At 39.8% G+C, this 24,479-nt stretch overlaps 1 protein-coding gene across 1 annotated transcript; it reads right to left on the bottom strand.

The window, feature by feature from the left end:
- Nucleotides 1–3,369: 3,369 nt before the first annotated feature.
- Nucleotides 3,370–23,903, bottom strand: LOC124643524 (U-scoloptoxin(01)-Cw1a-like). Its single transcript, XM_047182531.1, has 5 exons — nt 23,858–23,903; nt 8,924–9,054; nt 5,088–5,210; nt 4,456–4,566; nt 3,370–3,744 (listed from the first exon to the last, which is right to left on the bottom strand). Exons 2-5 carry the CDS (start codon nt 9,011–9,013, stop codon nt 3,655–3,657), a joined length of 414 nt encoding a protein of 137 aa, XP_047038487.1. The 5' UTR covers nt 9,014–9,054; nt 23,858–23,903; the 3' UTR covers nt 3,370–3,654.
- Nucleotides 23,904–24,479: the final 576 nt, after the last annotated feature.

Raw genomic sequence — 24,479 nt, 5'->3', positions numbered from 1 at the left:
GGTAGTTCGCCCCTCCAAAGTTGGTAAAGTGACAGTCTCAAAGGTGGGTTTATAATGATGATTTTAAAGGCAGCGATTTTTCTTAGAGTTGAGATATTTTTGTCTTGGGGCCACGGTGAGCATCTGTTTTGTTCAACTAATTCATATGTCCTATGGGAACTACTCCTGCCCTCACTCCTCCTCCTCTTCCTCACTCTTGGTGCAATAGTGTAGCATTTAAAAGTGAAAAAAAAAATGACAATTTTAAGGTATACAAAACAAAAAACAATGATTTTTTTATCAAGCAGTAAAGAAATAGAAATAACCTATGATTAAATCGGATTGATATGCATATTATTTATTGGATGTGGTATGGGTTTTATATATATATACAATTATACATACACAAAAAGTATTTAAAAAGTTTGTCATTTGACTTAGTACCCACAACAAATGCTCTTGCTTGGAGTCTCTCCACAGTATCTCTATTTTGTTTTATCCGATTTATATTAATTAGGGTTAGGTTGAATTTATTTACCGACTTCAAAAAATAGCGTTTGCAGTTTGACTTGTTTGGCAGAACCGATTTTGATGTGATCAGCACAGTATATATTGTAAACGATTTATCGAAATAAAAAAACATATCTAATAAGAAACCACCAAAACATTCACTCAGACTTTTACCTTAATAAAAATACTTATTATTCTGAACACAGCCTTACACACGCACACTAACAAACAAATGCAGTATAACAGTACCTGTGTCTGTGTGTGACTAGAATGCAATATAAATATTAAAGAGACACTGCGCGCGCGCCGCTCTCTGAGTCCTGCCAAGGCTTTTAGCTAAATCTTTGGTTTATCGATATATTTAAATGTCGCGTCTTGTATAATGTCTATTTTTAGTGTTAATATACTAGATGGTTCTTGTGGTTTCACTCGCTATTTTCCGTGGTTGGATATCATGATTATTATTACGGCGTTCTACCCTGTGCCCGATATGGGTGGCCATTTTTTTATATTTTTTGGAAATAATATTTAGAAATGTAAAAAATATGTTATTCAATAACTACATGGAAAAAATGGATTATGATTATGACGTCAAAGCCGATTTGCGTTGAGTTTGTAAGACCGCGAAAGAAATTTTGGACCGACAAGGGAATCGAATCCGGTACCTCGTGTGCAGCAGTCGCATTTTGGGACAACTAGACCAACGAGGCAGTCATAGTCAAAATAATACCGTTAACGTTAATAGGAAATAATGGAGCATATAACAATTATGTTTTTTTTATGGGTTCAGTATAAAACTGTTCTTCGCGGTTTTTTTTTTCAAAATCCGTCTTTATATATGTATACTTACGGGTAAGGTAAAAAAAAAACAGAAGAAAAAACAAGGATGATTTCGTATTAAAATAGGGTTAAGGAAAAGAAACAATTTACTGTCATTAATTAACTTTAATATTAGGTACAAAAATAAAATTTATATTTACATAAAACAAAATCTAGTTTTATGGCAAACATTATCATGGTTTGTGCCAATAACATTTTGTTTATTTTTTTACAACTATTATTAATGAAGTGGTATGTACACAAACACTATATATGTAAGTTTGTTCATTTTGTTTAGAAAAAAAAAAATGGATGAAATCTAAAAAAGTTTAAAGTAGAGTTTCTGAAAAATATTTTCAAAATAATGTACTTCGTCAGTCGTTGTCAGATGTTTTTACTTTAAAAGTAAAAATATATATTTTTGTGTGTTTTTTTTACTAAATTGCTTCTATATTCTATTGAGTCGAAAAATCTTGTTCGTTAGTCACTATTCGTAAAGTATTTTTATCTGCATATATTTTGTCAGTCATATTTTGTTTCTTGTATAATCAGAAATATAATTTTAACTACTTTATAAATTGCAATAGACTTCTTATGTCAGAATTTTAAGTCTTAAACCAATTTATACAAAAAGAAACGTCATTCTATATCTGTCAAAGTCAAATTGACAGCTACAGAATAATATTTGTCATTTTCGCGCCAATAAAACTGTCATTTATAGATCTCTTACTTTTTAAAGAGATTATATTTTGTCAACTTGGTACCTATATATTTATATATGGGCCAATGTAAATAAATTTAATAAATAAATGTAATAATTTTTTTTTATTTTCTCTCAAAAACTAATAACAATGAAGATACAACACGATAGAATTTTGTGTTAAGTCACTTTTAAGTACAAAATTTGACATAGACGTGACGTCACAAGTCGCTCTCAATCTTTGTTGCGTTATATCTTAGTTAATATTGAATGTTTTATAAAAAACAAAAAATACGTGTCAAAGTTTTTCGCCAATCTAAAATGCGGACTAATTAGAATCACTATTTTTTTGACTTTGTCATGCCTCTTTGATATAGTCAGTCTGACAGATACCCAATTTTTTCTTTGTCAAAGAATGTCAGTCAAGTTGTCAAAATCTAGCTGGATTTTGTAAGTCTCGCGGTTCTGTTACTTCTAGCCTGGATATCGTGAGTGTCCGTCATTCTAGACTGTCGGGCATGTTCGTGTCTTTTCCGTCGGGCCGTCAGTCGGCGTCGGTCATACTCGTTGCTGTATGAATTTCCCCTGTAAATAAAGTTAGGTTGAAAAATATCCATTCAGTCGTTCAATTTTAGGAAAAAAATACGTCAGAATTCATCAAAATGTGTGGTTAATCTTCCAAAAAGTATTGTCAGTGATTAATGGCCTTACTACAAAAACTTAAACATCTGTTGAACAGTTGTCAAAAAAATGTGGCTGCAAAACGGACCTTATTTCAACGTTATAATCAGATATTTTTTAGACAAGTGTTCAACTGACGTTTATAAGTTTTTGTGGTATGACGGTAAAAGTGAGATTTTACTGTACTTCAGTTTTTTTTGGTGGTCATATTGTTTTCGTATATAAATAGATATATCAATATACAAATGTGTATTTTTAAGTGGTATCACAACTATTGGTAACTTCTGTTTCATATTGATAACTATTATTTAGAAAATAAAAAAAAAATAATGGGACAATCTCGTATTTTCTAAATATAACTAAAATAGGTAAAATAAAAAAGGTGTATCACATCACTAATTTTAAAATCACATAATTTGTTGTTATAAATTGCACTAATATTTTAATTATTCATTTATTTTATTATTATTTCAATTGGAATTCAGAGTTAATTAGTAAAAAAATCTTATAAAAATATATCTAGGTATTAAATTATTGTACTTATGACGTTTTTTGCACTTATATGTATTTACTTGTACTTATAAGAGAGAATAATCTCTAATTTGTTATGTTTTAGTTTTTTATAAACTAGGTACCTAGAGATGTGCCGACTATCGTGACATTGTTGTAAACTTTTTTACCGATTTCCCATAAAAGGAGTATTGATAATGTTTGGTATTTTTTTTGCGGTTGCATCACCTCTGCGTTTTTTTTTTGTTTTTCTGCCATTTTACGTCTGAATTTAGAAAGAAGAAGCAGAACTTGAAAATTATATCCAAGAGATTTGTAGTAAAAAATAGATAAAAAATACTTCAGCTCTCTAAAGAACTCTAACAATTTTGACATAACATTTCTGGTCGATATAAGTTCGTAAATAGTCGATGAATTAAGTCAATAGTGGGCACATCTCCATAAGGGTTTAAGATCTACTTTTTCCCGTTTATAAAGTTTCCGGCTTCATCCTTGTACAGGTCTTCGTTGATCCCGTAGTAAGCTGGAGCGTTTGGACAATCCACCTGGAAAAAGTAAAAAGAGAAATTTATTAATTATAATCATTAAAACATCTTTAAAAGAAATTGTGTCCAAATGTATGACATCACAAATAGGAATTTGTAAGGGCTCTTTCAAAATCGACGTTTCAAAGTCTAAATGGAATAGCTAGGATGTAAATGCTAAACTGGCTGTATGTCTATCTGGCCGGCTATCATTAGAAAAAAAAAAAAAAAACGATTATTCCGATTTAAACGAAGATACATAAATAGTCAAGAGTCTAGAAGATCCTGAGAAAAGATATGGTCTACTTTTTACCCAGGTGGGAGGTATATGCCCCGGCTGATCAAAACCGTTGGATACGATAGATATGCCTATGATTTTTTTGGTTATAGGTCAAGTATAATACATCTATCCATAAGGACATTATAAAGAAAACTCACAAAAATCTTCGATAAATTGCGACGTTAGAAAACGTCTGCCAAAAACTGGCTTTTATCAAGATCTATCAATAACTGTCTTTTATTATGAGATATCATCAAATGATCCCTCCCGCCGTAGGTGGAGCGTGAAGGAGTGTCAGACTCTTACTGACTAAACCCACCATGTTCCTTCTTAAGCCCTTTATGTACCAGCGCTGCGGTAACTCGCGCGAACAATCCTGCAGCCCCAGCAGGCCTTGGCCCTGGTGGACCCCACTGGGGATTGCTGACTCTCATAGAAAATTTCTTCCTTACCTTGAAGAACCAGTCACAGACCCTGGTCCTCTGGTTGAAGACAGTCCCGGGGCCGCACACGAACGAGTACATGAGGTTGCCGCCAATGCTGGGCACGCACCAATGCCACACCTGTGGGTTACATGTTGCTCTTAGTTTTTGTACAGGCGTTTGTAATTTATTAACATAACTCTGGCTCTTTTTCCACAGTCTCACCCGCGTCTTGGATGAACTTCGTCTCGTAAGTACCGGGATAAAATAAAGCCCATATTACTCGGGGATAGTCTACCTAGCTTCCCAAGTGTGAAAGAATTACAAATCTGAACTGTAGTTCCTGACTGGCTTGGTACATGACAGTGCGCCAGTTTTTATGTAACTAACTAAGAAAGGGTATTTCATCCTTTTGTTTTTATTAGTTTATAAGTAGAAAGAAAGTCTGTCAACCTCTTTCCAATTGTAATTCTAATCAAGATTTTTTTCCCAGATAGGTGTTGAATGAACTTGAGAAACAATAAAAACTTCCAGTTTCTACATAGCAACATTTTAAAAAACACCATATTGCTTTAATCATTTTGACAGGCGCTTTAACAAATCCAATTTTGCATTCTGAAAAAAATGGTTCTTTCTTCGTCTTAAAAATTAGAAGTACTCACTTGACACATAGTTTCAGGATCAGCATAGTATCCGGGAATCTTATCGTCACAGGTAAACGATAAGCCTTTTGGCACCTCTGTGAAGACCGGGTAATCTTCCCCGGGTATATATCCGTCTAATGACTGAAAATAATATAAAGTTAACTTTGTTAATATCATATACCATTATAACAGGGCCTGTAATTAAAACTGGTGGTTACCAGTCAAGGAAATATCGCATGATCTGTGATTTTTTTAAGCGATTTTTAATAAGCAAGGAGTTCTAATTGGTTCTCTGTTGTCTATGACTTATTTCTATTGTTAGTTTTAATATAGCTGTAAGTCTTGAAGTTCGCGAAGAAATAACGAACATACACACACACAGGTACACACAATCTTTCTCCTTTATATGTCAGTTTACAGTGCAATTAAAATATGTATTTGGTTGCATGTCCCATCTATCATTGTATATTACCATTTCGTGTTATTTGAACCAGTTTTTCAATAATTATTAAGTTTTTCTTTTTAAAACACGTATCTTATGTATTTATTTTGAACATAAATAAATGTAGGTACACATATTTACGTAAACCTAAAAATGGTCTTATTTAAATATACAGCTTCTAGCCTAATTCGTCTTCATCGTTCTCACTCGGTAATGTACCCAAAAGGCTGGCAGCATTGCCACGTTGGATGGCAATGCTCAACCCTTGTGCGAAATAAAAGCCAGCCTTTAGGTCCCGGGAAGTGTCAACCAGGCGCTTATTTTTAGATATTCTAAACAAAGAATATATTCATATTCACATATATTAGTTACTAACGGGAATCAAATCTATGCCAAAACCGATAACGAATGCATGTTGCACCGCTTGACTTCACATTGCAAGGAAAGAAAGTGCAATCAGAGCAGTGATGCACATTACAATAATTACAATATTAACACGAATGTATGAAAACTGTGAAAAAGTTTTTCGAATTGGTCCAGTATTTTCGGAGCCGGATAGGAAAAATCAAACAAAATTTTTCTTCTTTATTATTTTAGCATCATTGTTAGTCAGAAGTCACTAAGTCTGACACCAGTTTAACCAAGGGGTATTGGGTTGCCCGGGTAACTGGGTTGAGGAGCTCAGATAAGGCAGTAGCTCCTTGTAAAGCACTGGGACTCAGCTACATCCGTTTAGACTGGAAGCCGACCCCAACATAGTTGGGAAAAAGGCTCGGAGGATGATGATTACATTAGCATTACTGTTACTGTTACAGCCTTTTTATCGTCCCACTGCTGGGCACAGGCCTCCTCTCACACGGAGAAGGATTGAGCATTAATCACCACGCTTGCTCAATGCGGGTTGGTGATTTCAGACTTTTTATAGTCCAGGTTTCCTCAAGATGTTTTCCTTCACCTTTTTATCAGCCATTGGTGTCTAAGTATACTTAGAAAGTACATACAAACGTAGAAAAGTTGCATTGGTACTTGCCTGACCCTGGAATCGAACCCACACCCTCATACTCGAAAGGTTGGTTCTTTACCCACTAGGCCACCACGACTCTTACACTCACGACATTAGCATCATACGTAGAGCAAATTCCAAAGATACTATTCTATGACAGCCGGGACCTACAGTTTAACGTACCCTACGAAACGCAGTCATTGGTATCCACGATATACTTAGAAAGTACATACAAATATAGAAAAGTTGCATTGGCACTTTTTTTTAACGACGTCAAAAATCATCAAATGACTCCTCCCGCTGTGGGTTAGCAGCGGCGAGGGAGTCTCAGATTCTTACTGACTAAAAACCGTCGTGTTCCGTCGTAGGCCTTTTATGTACCAGAGTCGCGGTAACTCGCGCGAACAATTGGCCGGCAGATGGCATTGGCACTTGCCTTGAATTGAACCCACACTCATAAATGAGAGGTTGGTTCTTTACCCACTAGGCCATAACTTGGGAAAAGCCTAGCCAAATAATTACACTTTTTCACCCAAGTTTGCATGTGCCTTCAATGAGGCAAAAACTTAATAACCCGATTTTCCTTCTAGATAATGTCTTCAATAAAGTTATAATTGTTAATAGTAGATGAAGTTAATTAGTTTTCAATTATACCCTGTTTAATAACTACTCGAATTCATGCGACCGCATTTTGTCGCATTTAGTCTTGTCGTGTGTCATGCGATATGTGTATCTACTTAGAAAAACCGTTTTATACATTTCCACGTAGTTTTGTATAGAATGGGAAAAGTATGTCGTAATCGTTTTTTAGAGTTCCTTATATCGGAAGGGTAGAGCGAGACTTTATTGGTAAGACTTCGCTTTCCAGTTATCAATTGTATTAGGTATATTGTAATATAAATAATTATATAATTTATGACTGTGTTTCTGATGGTACGTTAAACTATAGGTCCCAGCGGTCATTGAACATTCTTGGCAGTCGTTGCAGGTATTCAGAAGTCAGTAAGTCTGACAGACCAGTCTAATCAAGGGGTATTGGGTTGGCCGGGTAACTGGGTTGAGGAGGTCAGATAGGCAGTCGCTCCTTTTAAAACACTGATACTCAGCTACATCTGGTTAGACTGAAAGCCGACACCAATATAGTTGGGAAGAAGGCTCGAAGGAGGATTATGAATTACATTCATGAATCTTTATAGCTAGACAGTTGACATGTTCACAGAAATGCAATATTTATTTTTTTTATAAAAAACTCAACAACATCAACAAACGTGATTGTGTTTTGCTCGTCTTATAGATAATTGTACGGAACCCTTCATACGCAAGCCAAACTCATACTTTGGCCGGTTTTTTTGCAACGAAATTTATTACTTTCATCATCATCATCATCATCATCATCTCAGCCATAGGACGTCCACTGCTGAACATAGGCCTCCCCCTTTGATCTCCACAGATACCTGTTGGAAGCGACCTGCATCCAGCGTCTTCCGGCGACCTTTATAAGGTCGTCTGTCCACCTCGTTGGTGGACGTCCTACGCTGCGCTTGCTAGTCTTATTACTTTACTGAACTCTTAATGCTAAACCAAGGAAATGGGTTACCCGTCTAAAGTATAAACGTAATATTTTTACTTTATAATCGTGTTTACATCCCTACTAATATTATAAATTCTAAAGTAACTCTGTCTGTCTGTCTGTCTGTCTGTCTGTTACGCTTTCACGTCTAAACCACTGAACTGATTTTAATAAAATTTGGTACAGAGATAGAGTTGACCTTGAGAAAGAACATAGGATAGTTTTTATCCCGCACTTTTGAAGAATTCTCTTGGGAACGCGATATAACCGAACTATACGCGGGCGAAGCCGCGGGCGGAAGCTAATAATCAATATAAAGAAATTAATGAATTGTAAAGATAGTAAAAACGACTTACTGTTCCTAGTAGTATTTCATTATTAATTGAACGTTTATTTTCATTTTTTATGTCTGTTATAATTTCTATGTTATTAGGGAAGTAGGTTAAAAGAGTAAAATTATATAGGTAATCGGTACGTTTAATTTATTTTTTAAACATAATAAGTAGTTACTTTCACCAGCTTCACTGAAAAATTATTATACTACCCGAGTCGGGATATTGTATAGCCTATGTTACTGGGAAAGTTTTTAGCTTTCGAATAATGACAGAATTTTACAAATTAGTTTAGTAGTTTCGGAGCTTTTAAGCTACAAACAAATAAAATAAAGAAAAAAATGTTTCCTCTTTATTGTGTTCGTGAAGATTATAATGCGATATTTTTAGCCAATAAATCAACACACTACTCGTATGTACTCTATATTTTATCCAGATACATGAATCAGATCCCTCAAAACGCGGGTAAAACTGCAAAAAAAGTTAGTATTAAAAACTCATACTTACAGCTAATGATCGATCGATAAGATAGAATAATACAGTCAGAACTCCTACAGAACCCAGGCTGATCCCGCAAATTTGTTTTTGTTGTGGCATTTTCGCTGCGGTACCCTAATTTAAAAGGGCTCAGCTGAAACCTGTAACAAAAAAAAAACATTAAATTACATAAAGCTTATAAAACACCTTTTTTACGGGAAATTATCAAATGACGGCTCCCGCTGTGGGTGCAGCGTGAGGGAGTGTCAGACTCTTACTGACTAAACCCCACCATGTTTTTTTTTTTTTTTTTTTTTTTTTTTTTTTTGGTATGGCATCTCGCAGTTCAGCCTAGGAGGCCGTGTACTGCTTAACCGGACTTTTCCCTGTGGATGCCTAGATTTTAAGGCCTCCAGCCAGGGGCGTAAAACAACTTATAAACTAAGCGACTGCGCTAAGGGTACCCCCTGTGGGGTCGGACCTCGGCTTAGGGCGTCGCTGGGGAGGCAGCAAAGGGACGGGCTGGATCATATGATCATTATTATTAAATGGGGAATTTAAAGCTACTGGCTCAGCTCGCGGGCTGGCTCGATGAGCAAGGGTCGGGAGGACAGAGATCGGGACGTCGCGGCGGACCTCGGCGGCGAGGTTTGTACGAACGCGGTTTGTATTTGTGTAGGGTGCTAGTGAGTTTACTACTCTCTTGGAGGACAGTTATCTCATCGTCAGGTTCTAAAAGGGCATGCCTAGGGCGGCGAATCCTACTGATGCGGGAGGGAGTGTAATTACTGGCTGACACGATAAGTGAGTTATCGTGTTTCTCAGCGCGTTCGAAGTACCGTATGGCGGCACGCTTCATATACTGGCGGATGGTAGGGATTTTTAAGTCGAGATGAAGAATCTCATTTCGAACATAATAGGGAGCTCCTGTGATTTTCCGTAAAGCACGGTTTTGAAGGGCCTGCATTCTGTGAAGGCGGCGATGGCTTGCCTGTGCGAACACAGGGCAAGCATACGTCATGACGGGGCGTATGCACGATACGTAGAGGCGTAACTTGCATTTAAGAGATAATTTGCTCTTTGAATTGAGCAAGAAGTGCAATCTGCCGTACACAAAGGCTGCTCTAGAGCGCACCTTACGTATGTGCTCGGCGAATGAGAGGCGCTGGTCTAAGATTACACCTAGATATTTGGCATGTTCCTTCCAAGGAATCGGCCTACCAAACATGGTGACTGACGGGGGCGCGGGAGGAAGCCTACGGCGAGGGCTCGAAAAGAGTATGGCCTGGCTTTTGTCGGGGTGGAGTTCGATTCTCCATAGCCTAGTCCAGACACCTAGGGTGTTGCAATAGGCTTGGAGATGTCTCACTATGGCGGCTGGGCTGCGGCCTGAGCAGTAGATTGCCGTGTCGTCGGCGAATAGGGCTAATTGAACATGCTTGTTCTTAGGAATATCGCTAGTGTATAGCGTGAAGAGGATGGGGGAGAGTACCGAGCCTTGTGGGACGCCAGCTTTTATAGGGTGGGCCGAAGAAAGAGTGCCGTCAATGCGATAGCGAAAGGTGCGATTCGACAAAAAGTCTCGTAAGATGACGACGAGACGGTCTGGGACACCGAGTTGGTAAAGCTTGTAAATCAAGCCTTTGTGCCAGACTTTGTCGAATGCCTTTGCTATATCGAAGAGAATCGTACCGGTGAGTTGGCCACGTTGGAATCCGTGGCTCACACCTTCCACGATGCGGTGGACTTGTTGGACACAAGAGTGATGGGTTCGAAAACCAAACTGTTCTAATGGAATAAGACTCTTTGCTTCGACGTAATCTTTGAGACGCTTATAGATAAGTATCTCGTAGATCTTGCCGAACACATTGAGTAAACTGATAGGGCGATAGCTGGACGGGTCTGATTTTGGTTTACCCGGTTTGGGAATACCGATTACGGTTGCCTCTTTCCATGCCTGTGGGAACAGGTTATGGGTCATGGCGCAATTGAAGATCGCGGTCATGAGCATTACGAGGGAAGCGGGTAGGATTTTGAAAACTTTATTGCTTATTCTATCTGGGCCCGGAGCTTTACGGGGTTTGAGACGTTTGATGATCTCTGCCACTTCGTCTGGAGTGACGGGAGGCAAGGGATCGTCGGGGTCTTCTTGCGGTGGTAGGGAGGATCTGCGCTCGACCTCGGCTTCGACCTTTAGTAGGTGAGCCGGGTCGACCGGTTGGGTACTAGGCGAGCATTGAGCCTCGAGGCTGTCGGCCAGACATTCCGCTTTTTCATCGTCCTCGAAGGCGAGGGAATTGTCGGGGCGTTTGATCGGCGGGGTGGAAGCTACTTCATCGGATTTGAGTTTCCTTTGAAGCTGCCAGAAGGCTTGATGAGTCGGCTCGAGTTCGCTCAGCGTCTTGTCCCAGCGCGTTTGACGCATCTCAGCAAGGCGTTCCTTTACAGCACGCTGTAAGTTACGCATGTGAGACTTGTTAGCGTCGCAGGGAAAAGTACTGTAGGCACGGACAGCCGCGTTCTTCTCGGTCACCAGAGCACGCACGTCATCCGGGAGCTTGAAGCGATGAAAGCTCGTCGCTTCAACTCTACGTGAACATTTGTCCACGGTGGATTGTACGTGCTCGGTGAACGAGCCAATCGCGCCCGTCATGTCAGCGACTGAGTTGATTTCATCGGGAATTGATTCTAACTGGGCGGAGGAGGATTTTAAGCTTTCGCTTAGCATTCTCCAGTCCGTGACAATCTGGGTGGGAGGAGGGCGATCCGGGTCGAGTGGGCCTGAGCGCGAGGCTAGTTCCACAAGAACCGGTCTGTGGTCGGAGGTGAGCTCGTGTAGTACCTCGATCGAATGTAAACGTAAGTTTACGTTCTTGAGGAGCGCTACATCGAGAACGTCGGGAAGGTGGTCGACTATATTAGGAAAGTGAGTGGGATGCATCGGAGCGATGACATCGAAGTTGAGGGATTCACACTGATTGAATAGCAACCTGCCTCTTGGAGAAGTAGTGTTGCTATTCCAGGCGGGATGTTTGGCGTTTAGATCGCCTGCTATTATTACAGAGTCGCTCAGGCCTAGTAAGGCTCTGAGATCGTTCGTGAAAAGGATCGGGTCGTAGGACTGAAAGGATGAGGACGTGGGAGGGCAGTAGGCCGATACGAGAGTGATCGACTGGTGCTGGGACATGGCTAGTCGACAGATTGAGGCTTCAATGCAGCTTAAGTCGGGGGGAGTGATCTCTACACAATGTAGCGATCTTTTATAATAGATAAGCGTGCCGCCTTTGTGGCGTGTGATCCTGTCATTTCTAATTAACTTATAGTTAGCTATATTAGGGCCGCGTACACGCGGCTTTAGGAAGGTCTCTTGTACGAGAAGAATGTCTATCTTATGGGATTGTAGGAAGGCGGAAATCTCGTCGCGTTGGCCGAGAATACCGTTGGCATTATAATAGCCAAGCCTAAGGGAATGGGGTTTAATTTTGGATGTATTATCCATTTCTATTTCCTAAAGTGAGGCAGGTTTTGAACTGCCTGGGCGACGTCTGAATACTCCTGCATAACGGAGTAGAGTTTGATAAGGTCGCCATTGCTGGCGACTATCTCCCTCGAAAGTTGTTGAGCTCTGTCGCTCGTGAATACACTGAACGTGCTCAGTATAACGTTCATAGAACTGAGCGCTGATACTGGGCTAGAAGAGGGCGCGATCGCTTGCGCTTGCGCGGGCTTGGCGGCTATAGGAGCCGCGGAGGGCGCGGAGGGCGCGGAGGGAAGGACGGGAGGGACGCGAGGTAAGCTCGCGGGCGCCGCGGTGGGATTATTCACCGGGGCGGGAGTTGGCTGGTGCTGAGTTGACCTCGGGGTTGGAAAGGCTCTCTGATGGTTGAGAGGGTTCCATGGGGAGGGCCGTTGTGGGCTGAGACGCTCGGGAAGTTGAGCGGTAGGTAGCCTCGCTGATGGGCTTTCCCTTAGCTGGCGGGCGTTTGCACGCTTGGCCAGCTTGGGAGACGTTTTTGGGGCCTTTGGGCAGCCGCGGTAGTTGGCGGGATGACCTGAGGCGCCGCAGAGTACACAGCTCGGAGGCTCGGTGCACAGAGTGCGGTCCTTGGGTCGCGGGCAGTCGGAGGTGCCGTGTTGGCCTAGGCATTTCACGCACCTAGGCTGGGCGAAACAGTTGCGCTGTGAGTGACCCCACAGTTGGCAACGGTGGCATTGGGATACAATGCCAGATCTATTTGGCTTCTCGATTGAGATGCCGGTTAAATTACACACCGATTTGATGTTAAAAATCGGGTGGATTTTAGAAGGACACGGCTCGCATACTACGAGCACCATGTCGAAGGCGTGGCCGCTGCGGGCGCGGTGCATCCTATGGACTTGCGTCGCAGGGATGTTTTGTGACTTAAGGTCACTTAAAATGTCATCCGAAGGGATTTCCTTCGGAATACGGGTAATGACGACCCGGAGAGGTTTTTCCTCGGGGAGGGAGTATGTGTGGAACGAAATGTTCCTCGCTCTTAGCGCTTTAGTTATCTCCCTATAGTCGTCTGACGTAGGGAGGACGATTTTTATACCGTTGCCGGTATTGGAGGCCGATCTGTAGTTGATCTTACGATCAACACACAGCTTGGACACTTCGGTCCATTTTGCCTTGTCCTGTAAGTATACAGGCGGCGGAGGTTTGTTTTTTGGTGCGCTTTTGGGCTTAGCGGCACCTTGGGAGGAAGCGACCTGCGAGGTCGAGGGTGACGGGGCGGGGGATGCTGTAGACACAGCGGGCGGGCTAGGGAGAGGAGATGCGACAAGGGCGATGGTCTTGCGCGCCTTGTCGTTGTTTTTGTTCTTTTTCCTCTTACCTCCCTGTACGACGGTGAAGTCGTCGTCGGAGGAAGAGGAGTCAGAGGGCTCGGAGGGTTGAGCATCCTCTGGGACGGGTGAGGCAGAGCGGGAGGACGAGGTGTCCATGCATTCGGCGTCGACGTTTGACGCAGGTGCACTCGCCTGAGTTATTTCCATTGTCTGTGAGACAATGGGATTAGGAACAATGGTCGAGTGCAGCTGGGCATCGACCATTGTATTGGGGATTACCGTTTCCGCTAATGCGGCGGTTTTCCCCGAAGAGACGATTATAGGCTCAACAATGGGGCGCGACACAGCTGCGCCGGCCTCCTTTGTTGAGCCGTTATCGGTGATAATACAATAGCGCGCTAGGCGCGGGTCCTTGATATCAAGGTTGTTGATCATGTCGCCATATTTGGCGACAATGTCTTGGTCCTTGAGGAGGACCTCGAAGAAGAATTTATAGACTTCGGTAGTCATTTTCCCGTGAGGGAAGAGGGCTACCGAGCTAAAAGAGATGGGGGCCTAATTATAAAAACCTAAGACCTATTTCCTATCTCCCCGGGTGGATGGGCCCGGGGATGTGTAACCCTCCCTGCCGGGTATAGGCAGGGAGGTGAGTACCTATTGGTGAGCCCTAAGCTTGTAAACCGTTCGCCAGTCTTATTGTGCGAACGGGCCCTAGCCAGTCTAGTGCGAAGGGTATAGAGATACCCAACCGACACCAGGTGTGTAGCTGTGAAAGCAAACCAGATGCAAGGCACGACTAGGAGATCCCCCAAGGCCGAAATCCGAGCTCCCGTCCAATTGACTGCCTTGCCCTGAAGGGGTTCGGCGGGTGTGATTGGGTCAACACCCTCTCGGCTTCGTTGGCACCGTATGGTTTCAACCGAGAACCACGAAACTGTGGCTTTTACCCAGAAGGGGTCAACTGAATTTACTTGACACAAACGTTTTAGAAACAGGATAATCGTCCGCCGCTTTGAAAAAAGCAGCTTTAGATTGATATATTTGTAGTCGGCAGAGCGACTACGGTGAGCGTTACGTCGGGCGTAACAAAGACAAAAGTCGTAAACGGGCGAGCGCAGAGCGACACGTCCGTACACGACGAGAGTCAGAAGTGGAGTCCTCCCCACCATGTTCCTTCTTAAGCCCTTTATGTACCAGCGCCGCGATAATGAGCGCGAACAATCCCGCAGCCCCGGCAGGCAGCTAAATTATACCGTAACTTTAATGTTGTAAAGACTAAAGTAGTCCTTTAGTTTAAAAAGCCTTTTCCTAACTATGTTGGGGTCGGCTTCCAGTCTTACTGGATGCAGCTGAGTTCCAGTGTGCCACATGGAGCAAATACCTATCTGATCTCCTCAACCCAGTTACTTTGACAACCCGATACACCTTGGTAAGACCAGTTGTCAAACTTTCTGGTTTATGATTACCCGTAACGACTGCCAAGGATGTTCAATGACAGCCGGGACCTACAGTTTAACGTGCCATTCGAAACACAGCCATGGTGTCTAAGATATACGTAGGTATGACGTAGGTACTTAGAAAGTACATACAAACTTAGAAAAGTTGCATTGGTACTTGCCTGACCTGGGATCGACCCCGCGCCCTCATACTTGAGAGGTTGGTCCTTCACCCACTAGGCCACCACGACTTTTTTCCCGAAACACAGAGGACATTTTCATAACAACGGACGGTCACCCATCCAAGTACCGACCGCGATAAACGTTGCTTAACTTATTAAGTTTCATGCAACGATCCCATAGTATATCTATATACATTCTCATATCTCATTTTGCATAACGGCTGTGGTAATATTCAATCAATTACTATGACAATTGTAACCGAATAGTTTGTCTGCATTGTAACTACATTGTCTAAGTTTTTCGTTTTAATTCACAGAGGTAATTATTTACTGGTATTTCTGTGGGTTTTCGTTGTAAAATTTCAAGCTTGTTGTTGATTTGGGTGGGTAGGAATATGGGTATGTATGTAAGTTATAGATATCTAGTTAATTTCTACAGTTTTAGCCGTGTTCGCTATGTAACCCGGGGATAGTGTAGGTACCTTTCGAACAGTGAAATATTTTTAGTAGTTTCGGAGCATTTTAAGGTACTAACAAACAAAAAATGTTTCCTCTTTAATTATATTATATAGCATTACCTAGGGTGGCAGAAGTTGCTTCAAGTGGTTTAAAATAAGATTATGTAGTATGAAATAGTCGATTTCGCATCCCGTCCTGATAACATACCTATAAGTATTATATTAAATGCCTGTGACAATCACCAATAACGTAACTCTCTCTAGGTAATAAAGAATGATCAAAATCGGTTCAGTAAATCCAGAGGTTTCCCCTTTACAATCTCACAAACTCAACTGAAATAGATTAATACCTATTTTATTTTAAAGACCTATGAACTTTTAACCTAAAAACATGTAACAATTAAAATGCAAAGATAATAATCAATTAATAAATAACTTGTTTAACTTGTATTTGAAACAATGTGAGGGAGATATGAATCTCACTATAAAAATAACAATATGATTGCAGAAACAAGGTTATTTTGACCTAGGGCTTGACACACTTTTTGATAATTCCATGATGGTACCTACTGATTTTGAAAAGTAAGGTCAAAAGCGTGTACATTTGGCTGAAAGCAGGTCAATGGCCATCACATCCTAATTGATAATATGATCATCCTCCTGCCTTCATCCCAATTTTATTTAGGGTCGGCGCAGCATGTTTTCTCTTTCCATACTCTTCTATCTGCCGTCATCTCACCAGTAACATTCTTTCTAGCCATATTGGCTTTTACAAATTTTATCTTAGCTTATATAATATTACTAATATATTATTATAAAGAGGTGTGAGTTTGTGACGTTGTAAGAGATAATCTCCGGATACACTGAACCAATTTGGTTGAACTTAAAATTCTTGCACCCCCTTCGCTCATCTCAAGAACTAGTGGATCTATTGAATTAATTGTCAAATATGTAACCCATATATCGGGAAAATGAAAATATTTATTCGCCGAGATGTGGGTTAACAAAAACCATATCTCGTGTAGTAGGTAGTTCCCATGCTAGTTGAAATAACATAAAGTTCCTCAAATAAAAATTTATTTCGGAGTCCATTTCAAAAGGTCTTATTATGGAATCTTCATAACTATCATCGTTTTTGAAAATCTTCACCAAGCTTTTAACCACACATTCTCTCAAAAGTCCTTCAGAAAGTACTTTAAAATCATTTCAAAATTAAACCTATCTTCACAAACGAACTTTTGCAATATTAATGAATATAATTGTGTTTATAAACGTAATTATTTTCGTGAACCAAGACAATTTAATTACGCAATACAATTAGTATTTTAAGACATAATTTTTGTTAAAATTGTGTGGGATTTAAGCTACGTTTTTCGCAAGGAAAATGAGGTAATAATGGGTGCGTGTTCTTATTAAGAAATCCTTGCTAAAATTAGATTATTACATACCTAGTAGGTATGTATTTCTCTATGTATATATCTGTCATCATCTCCCGAGCCTTTTCCCAACTATGTTGGGGTCGGTTTTTTTTTTTTAACGACGTCAAAAATCATCAAAAGACCCCTCCCGCTGTGGGTTAGCAGCGGTGAGGGAGTGTCAGACTCTTACTGACTAAAAACCGTCGTGTTCCGTCGTAGGCCTTTTATGTACCAGGGCCGCGATATCTCTTTCGAACAACCCGCAGGCTTCCAGTCTAAACAGATGCAGCTGAGTAGGTACTAGTGTGCCACATGGAGTGACTGCCTATCAGACCTCCTCAACCCAGTTACCCGGGCAACCATCAAACCTTTAATTTAAATCGGTAATTTTGGCATCAAACTGTAGGTTTGGCACGTTAAACTGTAGGTCCCGGCTGTCATTGAACATCCTTGACAGTCGTAACGGGTAGTCAGAAGCCAGTAAGTCCGACGCCAGTCTAATCAAGGGGTATTGGGTTGCCCGGGTAACTGGGTTGAGGAGGTCAGAGGGGCAGTCTCTCCTTATAAAGCACTGGTACTCAGCTGAATCCGGTTAGACTGGAAGCCGACCCCAACATAGTTGGGAAAAGGCTCGGGAGATGAGTTTTGGCGTTCAAGCGCGCAATACATAATAACATACGCGCACATTATGGTAGACAGAATTTATTATTTTCGCATTCATAATAAATAAATAATGTCGGGACACCTTTTCACACACGGTCGGTTAGCATGGGACTAACGTAAGTTATTAATTAACTTGTGTTACATATTGATAAATACATATTGTAACACCCAGACCACGGCCAACAAACATGCTCATCACACAAATGTCGACCGAACCCGGGACCTCAAGTTCGGCAGTCCGGCATGGTGATCATAGCGCCATCGAGGTCGTCAAATTATTAATGTTAGTTACCCATCCAAAAATTGACCTCAAAAAGTGTAACTTAACCTTGACCAAACCTCATTATACTGCGCCCTTTTCTCACATACATATTGATGTAATGTAATAGAAATATGACTGACACACACAGCCAATTATTGTTCGGAACAATGAATTCGACAAATCACATGGACAGGCATAGGTACAAAAACATATTGCTTATTAGGTATATGTAATTGTAATGATATTGAGGTTTTTTATTCACGTGGGAAAATATGTGCAGTTGTAAGGTATGCTCTTTGATTCCTGGTTTGAGCAAAAATTTTATTACACTATAAAGCTGGAAGATTGGGTGGGTCAATCTTTATATATTTATGAAGCTAGGGCTAATCTATCACTACAAAAATTTAAAAGCTGAAGAGTTTATTTATTATCTTATCTCAGGAATTACTAGTCCGACTAGATACATCATTTCATTGTTAGTTAGCCCATTTACTGAAGAAGGTAATTTTTATCTAAGAGTGGTAATTAGATCTCATGGGATGCGGATGAAACTGGTTTAAGTCATAGTTTATAATAATACTAGCTGGTGCCCGCGACTTCGTCTGCGCAGGTTTAGTATTTCGAACAATATGTTTACAAATTGTAGCCTATGTGTTATTCTGATGTATAAGCTATATTATTGTAAAGTTTCATTAAAATCCATTCAGTAGTTTTTGCGTGAAAGAGTAACAAACATCCATACATCCATACATACAAACTTTCGCGTTTATAATATTAGTAGGATTATACATACATACTTTATGTAGGTATAGGCTTATATTATACCTAACAGAATATAGGCTACTTCTTATGCGATGCGGATGTCCAAAGGATTCAATAACGTAAGTTTAATTCTATAAAGCATGAGTTACCAGCTGTTCACCAAGGTTTCACCCGCATCCCGTGGGAATTACTAGCCGTACCGGGATAAAATATAGCCTATATAAAATGTAGTTTTCTAATGGTAAAAGAATTTAGAGAAGTCGGTTCAGGAATTACGAAGCCTTTGGAGTACCAACAAAATACACAATAATCTTTCCTCTTTATATTTTCAGTACCGATACACTATAATACGACAAAATACATAAATACATATATAGGTAATATATAAACAAAGTCGTGGTGGCCTAGTGGGCAAAGAACCAACCTCTCGAGTATGAGGGCGCGGGTTCGATTCCAAGTCAGGCAAGTACCAATGCAACTTTTCTAAGCTTGTATGCACTTTCTAAGTATAGCTTAGACACCAAATGACTGTGTTTCGGATGGCACGTTAAACTGTAGGTCCCGGCTGTCATTGAACATCCTTGGCAGTCGTTACGGGTAGTCAGAAGACAGGAAGTCTGACACCAGTCTAATCAAGGGGTATCGGGTTGCCTGGGTAACTGGGTTGAGGAGGTCAGATAGGCAGTCGCTTCTTGTAAAGCACTGGTACTCAGCTGAATCCGGTTAGACTGGAAGCCGACCCCGACACAGTTGGGAAAAGGCTCGGAGGATGATGATGAGGTAATATATAAATAAGAAACCGTGTGAAAAAAACTTAAGCTTAAGAAATATAAAAATAATAAAATACTGTAATAAAAAAATTACTAAATAACATAAAAAAATGACTCTTACCAACACGTACAAGAAACAATAATGAACTATGTACAATTGCCCAACGCAGGAAACGAACCCGCGACCACAGTTAGCCAATGCGATATATCATGTAACAGACTTACTTGTGTTATGTGGTATAAGATGCTGTTTAGATCTAAAAGATTAAAGTAATCTAAGTGGATATTGAAGACCTTATCCGGGCAATGGTTACCATGCCGAATATCTAGGTATTCTAATATAATAGGAAACATCTTAAAGTAACGAAAATAATCAACCAATTTAAAAAAAAAACGGTTGAAACGCCATATTTTGTCCGGGTACGGAAAGAATTTTCCCCGGGACGCAAGTGAAACAGGTAGTCCTTCATAACTTTATATCAAAATGCCATCTGAACAAATGTCAATGTCATGGAATGTCATCAGCTGCCTATCTAGTTTCTGATGTCTTCTCATACAGAGAAGGAATGATAGGTAAATCGCCGCGATTACACAAGGCGGTTCGGAAACTTCAGATACATAAAATTGAAGGATTCTTCAAAATGTTTTTCTTCAGTCTTAGTTAAACTTGGAAGGAATATGTAACTTAGAAAGGTTACATTGGTAGTTTCCCGACCGAATCGAACTCACACTCGTAACTAAGAGGTCACCACGAATTTCTTCGTATTTTTTCAAGGCTAATTTCAATGTACACAGTTTCACATGTTGTAATACAAAATAATCACACATTTCAAGGGCTTCACAAGAAACAGTTTTAAACTAAAAATCCCGTGATCATAACCATTAAAAGAATATTGTAACATCATGCGAAAATCTTCAAATACACACAATTATGTACGAATTGTTTCTACAAACAAGATGACTGCAATATTTCTGTGAGAATGTTTTGAAATGTTTAACATTGTTATTTTATCTGCAAAGCTATCTTTTTTTTAGTGTGATTTTGTTTAAATTAATTCTTGGTTTGGTTGGTATTTAAATTGGTCACCATTTAACTATAGGTACCTAACGATAATCGATTCATTTTCAGTAACCAAATCTCCGATTAGGGCAACAGGCGGCAAATAAGTACCTATATAACTGATTTATCACTCTCATCATCTGGCTAGTCTTTTCCCAACTATGTTGGGGTCGGCTTACAGTCTAACTGGATGCAGCTGAGTACCAGTGTGCCATATGGAGCGACTGACTATCTGACCTTCTCAACATAGTTACCCTGACAACCCAATACCCCTTGGTTAGACTGGTGTCAGACTTACTGGCTTCTGACTACCCATAGCGACTGTCAAAGATGTTCAATGACAGCCGGGACCTACAGTTTAACGTGCCATCCGAAACGTAGTCATTGGTGTCTAGGCCATAGTTACAAAGTACATACAAACTTAGTAAAGTGGCATTGGTACTTCGAACCCACACTCGCACTTGAGAGGTTGGTTCTTTACCCACTAGGCCACTACATTTAATTAAGTAATGTTGAAGTTAAAACACATTGTGACATGTTAAATGTCCTCATTTCAGTATATTTCCTGCAGTCCTTTCTAATGATGAGAATAAATAGCCAGATGAGATGAGGGCTGGCCACTTATCGTATTTGTTAGATGTCGCAATGTCCTGGGAAAGATTCGAGATATAAATGAGTTATCTGTGGTATCTTATTATGAAATGTGGTGAAAAGTAGGGATAAACAGGGTTAATGTTTAGTATAATTTTAATTTAAAAAATGTACCAATAACTCTGCTAGGTCTTATTAGGATAGTAGATAAAGCTTATTAGGGTGTAAAAAAAATGTAGAATTAAAGTTTATGTTATAAGTAAATGTAACTGGATGGGTGACTAACTTTTCATGAAAGGGTTTTATGAAGGCTCGTTAAGTAAATTGGAGTGTCCCAGTGTCGTTTGAACAGTTTTTTACAGTCGTTACGGATAGTCAGAGGCCAAACAGTCTGATAACCAATCTTCCAAAGGAGTATCAGGGTGTCCAGATAACTGGGTTGTGGAGATCTGATAGGCATCATTCTCTTCATGTTAAACTGGTACTCAGCTGCATTCGGTCAGACTGGAAGCCGTCCCCAACATAGTTGAGAAAAGGCTAGTCATATGATGACCCACTAAATTACTATTTCGCTTGATCATTACATAATTCTAGAACATTTTCAGAGGAAACTTCAGAGTTATTTCTATTTAGGAACTGAAATATTTCACTTAACGCACAAATTAACCTATCATGCATCTACAAACACAATGCTGAACAAACTAGCGTGATGCTTAGTTCCTTGCACTTTCTAATTCCTATATTACGCGAATCAGTTGTTTGCTTAACTATTGAACTGTGAATTGCATGTTTTATACGTCTGTATTAGTGGTTTTTCAAAAATAACTGCCGGTAAAACCAGCCTTTTAAAATTCCCCCATACTGCAAACTTGGCTCATAAATCAGTATTTAAATTAATGGTACATACTTAACAACGATTAGACATTTTTTTTAACTATAGGGTCATCTGTTGGTTGACTGTTTTCTCTCTATTACCAGTTACGCGGACAACCCAATATGTCCGCGTAACTGGGTTGAGGAGGTCAGATAGACAGTCGCTCCTTGTAAAACACTGGTACTCAGCTGCATGCGGTTAGACTGGCAGTAGACGTCAACTAGTTGGGAAAAGGCTTGGCGGCCTCTTCTTATACAGAGAAGGAATGAGCGTTAATCACAGTCCAAGTTTCCTCAAGACGTTTTCCTTCACCTTTACTTAGTCATTGTATCTAAGATATACTTAAAAAGTACATATTACTTTAAAAAGTTACATTAGTACTTGCCTGACCAGGGATTGAACCCGCACACTCACACTCTCTGCTTTAACCACAAGGCTACTATGTCTTTTATGCGTAAACATACATTTTTGAAAGAATAGTATGTTTACTTCATCCTCCGAGCCTTTCTCCCAACTATGTTGGGGTCGGCTTCCAGTCTAACCGGATGTAGCTGAGTACCAGTGCTTTACAAGGAGCGACTGCCTATCTGACTCCCTCGACCCAGTTACCCGGGCAACCCAATACCCCTTGATTAGACTGGTGTCAGACTTATTGGCTTCTGAATACCAGTAACGACTACAAAGGATGTTCAATGACAGCCGGGACCTTCAGTTTAACGTGCCATCCGAAACAAAGACCGTTTTACCACAAAAACTTTTTAACGTCAATTTGAGACTTGTCTAAAAAAATGTCAAATTATGACGTTGACATATGGTTCATTTTGGAGCCACATTTTTTTTAGACAAGTGTAAAACAGTGGTTAAAGTTTTTGTAGTAAGGCCACTAGTAGCTACAAATAATTTGCACTAATCTTGCAACAAAACTGTGTAACTTAATTTCAATTTCTCCGTCTATTGTTAGAATAATTATGTAGAGGTGTTAAAGAAAGTTTTATTTTTCCCAAAACTTTTAGAGATGACTAGTTGACTAGTAATTAGCCAGCGGTTTCACGTGGCTAATTCGCGCACCCAGATAAAGTCTATGTGAGTGGGTTATTAAATACTGAAATTGGTTCAATAGTTCCTGAAATTGGAGCGCTCAAACAAACAGTTCGGCTTTCTAATATTGGTATGGACTCTCTATTGTTTTAAGATTTTGATTTCTGCTGGATATTGTTTCACTGAGAAAAGTCCAAGGCTTCATATAGTCGTTACTTTCAGGAGGAAAAAATAGTCTTAAGTTCTTTTTTTTTTCAAATTGCAATTTAAGTGTTGTTTTATTAAACTTTACTTACTTAACTTTCAGATGTACATATACCTCATGAAGCTTTATATACCTGTCTATCTATTTTTTTAATATATTTTTTTTATCATCATCCCCCGAGACTTTTTCCCAAGTCTACCCGGATGCAGCTGAGTACCTACCCGTGTTTTGCAAAGAGCGACAGCCGATCTGACCTCATACATTTTTTTTCTGATTTTTTTTTCTATTTTACATTTTGCATAATTTTTCATAAAAATTTTTTTTTTACTTTTTTCGAAAATGCAAATTTTTAACCTATTTCACAATTACCACATTTTTTCATTTATTGTTATTTTTATATAAATAAATAAATAATTAACAATGATCCACTACATACCGGTATACACAGTAACACAACACAGATCACTGCACTGCACTGAAATGTGAGCGCCCGCGCACAGCGCTTATAAATGCGACGTTCGATTTGTGTGGATACTACTAGGATCAAATATTGAAATCTATTTTTTTTCTGTTGATAATTTGGAAATGTTTATGCTATTTTAATTATAATGTTTAATAATATATAATAATAAATCTTTATTTCAGACCAAGTTCGTCCATAGAATTCTTTACATAACACAAACACAATTACAAATCACAAATCATGTTAGTAAAACCGCAAGTAAAAAGCACATTCTGAGTACCAAAGTGTTAGTAATTGGTTAGTAGAAGAAAAAAAAAAGAAAAATGAAAAAGAATAATGAAATCTCATCTAACAACAGTCTATTTTTTATTCCTACTTATGTGTACACTTGCCCAGTGTATACGGAAAGGGCTGTCAATCTTGTCTGCTAATATACTGAGAATACTGTTGGTACTACCGCACAACCGAGTCATCATAGAAGCAGTTCTCTTGCGTATAATGGCAAAGAAATCGTCAATACCGGCATCCGCAAACATTGCCGATGCGCTACAGCACCTAGGTTTTCTTAGCAGTATCCTCAGAGCATCATTGTACT

Source organism: Helicoverpa zea, chromosome 27, assembly GCF_022581195.2.
Source record: "Helicoverpa zea isolate HzStark_Cry1AcR chromosome 27, ilHelZeax1.1, whole genome shotgun sequence".
In the NCBI taxonomy this organism is placed as follows: domain Eukaryota; kingdom Metazoa; phylum Arthropoda; class Insecta; order Lepidoptera; family Noctuidae; genus Helicoverpa; species Helicoverpa zea.
The sequence above is the reverse complement of the archived record's forward strand: the minus strand, read 5'-3'. Positions and strand labels throughout refer to the sequence as shown.

Excerpts from the sequence above, each read along its gene's own strand:
- LOC124643524 (XM_047182531.1), bottom strand. The coding sequence starts at position 9,013 with ATGCCACAACAAAAACAAATTTGCGGGATCAGCCTGGGTTCTGTAGGA. Across the intron at positions 5,211-8,923 it reads TTATCGATCGATCATTAGCT|TCATTAGACGGATATATACC; the intron begins GTAAGTATGAGT and ends TATTATTTTCAG. Across the intron at positions 3,745-4,455 it reads TCTGTGACTGGTTCTTCAAG|GTGGATTGTCCAAACGCTCC; the intron begins GTAAGGAAGAAA and ends TACTTTTTCCAG.